Source organism: Nicotiana sylvestris, chromosome 11 (genome assembly GCF_000393655.2).
Source record: "Nicotiana sylvestris chromosome 11, ASM39365v2, whole genome shotgun sequence".
Taxonomy (NCBI): Eukaryota; Viridiplantae; Streptophyta; class Magnoliopsida; order Solanales; family Solanaceae; genus Nicotiana; species Nicotiana sylvestris.
Window position 1 is genome coordinate 137,533,395 of NC_091067.1, and position 1,100 is coordinate 137,534,494.

A 1,100-nucleotide genomic window follows, 5' to 3' on the forward strand; every position below is an offset into this window, starting at 1 on the left:
TGGGTATTGGATAGGTCAATGGACTATGTTGTAACCTTGTACTCTTGCTTTCTTCTACACTATAACTTGTATGGAACCTTGGAAGTTTAACCATGTTTTAAATGTTGTGATATAAAATGAACTAAGATGTTGAATGTACTATCTTTTCTAGTTTAAATAAAGGTAAGCATGGCTTCCTTATTCCTATCGAGTTGGGTAGATAGCGGTTGACAAGGCTTGCTCAGTTGGGTTCACTCGATTGAGCGCCGGTCGTGCCTTCCGAAGTTGGGGCGTGACATTGTATCTACAACAGAGTTGATAACTCTGGCTATATGTTGATCTCCATGAATTTGACAGATTCCCCATGGTGATGGAAATTTAGTAACTTGATGCAAGGTTGAAGGAACAACATCCATTTCGTGGATCCATGGTCTCCCAAGAATCATGTTGTAAGCCATCTCTATATCTACCACCTGGACCTTTGTATCTTTGATGACTCCTTCAGTGAATATGGTGAGTGTTAACTCTCCTTTCGTGAGGATACTAGAATTATCAAATCCAGATAGAGTATGCGCCTTTGGTATCATTTTATCTTCAGCTTGCATCTAACGTAATACTCTTAGCAAAATAATGTTCATGGAACTACCTAGATCAATCAAAACCCGTTTCACATTAGTATCATGTACAATTAAAGATATTACCAGTGTGTCGTTATGAGGGGTTAATACGCCATCTACATCTGCGTCATTGAATGTAATGTTGTCTTCCTCTAAAACATGCTGCACTCGTTTCCCTTGGGTAATTGTTACTTTGGAAATTTTGTTAGCTGCAGTATATGATATACCATTGATGTCTTCACCCCCACTTATAACGTTGACAGTTCTTTTGGGAGAAGGTGGTTTTGGATGCTCCTGCTTGTTCTTCATGTAAGCTTGCTTGCCTTTCTCACTGAACAACTCAGTAAGATATCCTTGTTTTAATAAATGATCGACTTCACTTTGTAAAAATCTACAATCTGGTGTTTTATGTCCGTGGTCATTATGAAACTCGCACCAATGGTCAGGGTTTCTCCTATTTAGATTCGATCTCATTTCCTTTGGCCATCGAACCTTATCTCCCAT

The 1,100-nt window shown here is 38.9% G+C and overlaps 1 protein-coding gene across 1 annotated transcript; it reads right to left on the reverse strand.

Moving 5' to 3' along the window:
- Positions 1-230: 230 nt before the first annotated feature.
- On the reverse strand, positions 231-1,100 carry LOC138881716 (uncharacterized). Its single transcript, XM_070161965.1, has 2 exons — positions 681-1,100; positions 231-584 (listed from the first exon to the last, which is right to left on the reverse strand). The coding sequence occupies exons 1-2, from the start codon at positions 1,098-1,100 to the stop codon at positions 231-233; spliced, it is 774 nt and encodes a 257-aa protein (XP_070018066.1).

Bases quoted from the DNA above. Each gene is read 5' to 3' on its own strand.
- LOC138881716 (XM_070161965.1), bottom strand. From the start codon at position 1,100: ATGGGAGATAAGGTTCGATGGCCAAAGGAAATGAGATCGAATCTAAAT. The intron at 585-680 runs GTAATATCTTTA...GTATTACGTTAG, and splicing joins CCCCTCATAACGACACACTG to ATGCAAGCTGAAGATAAAAT.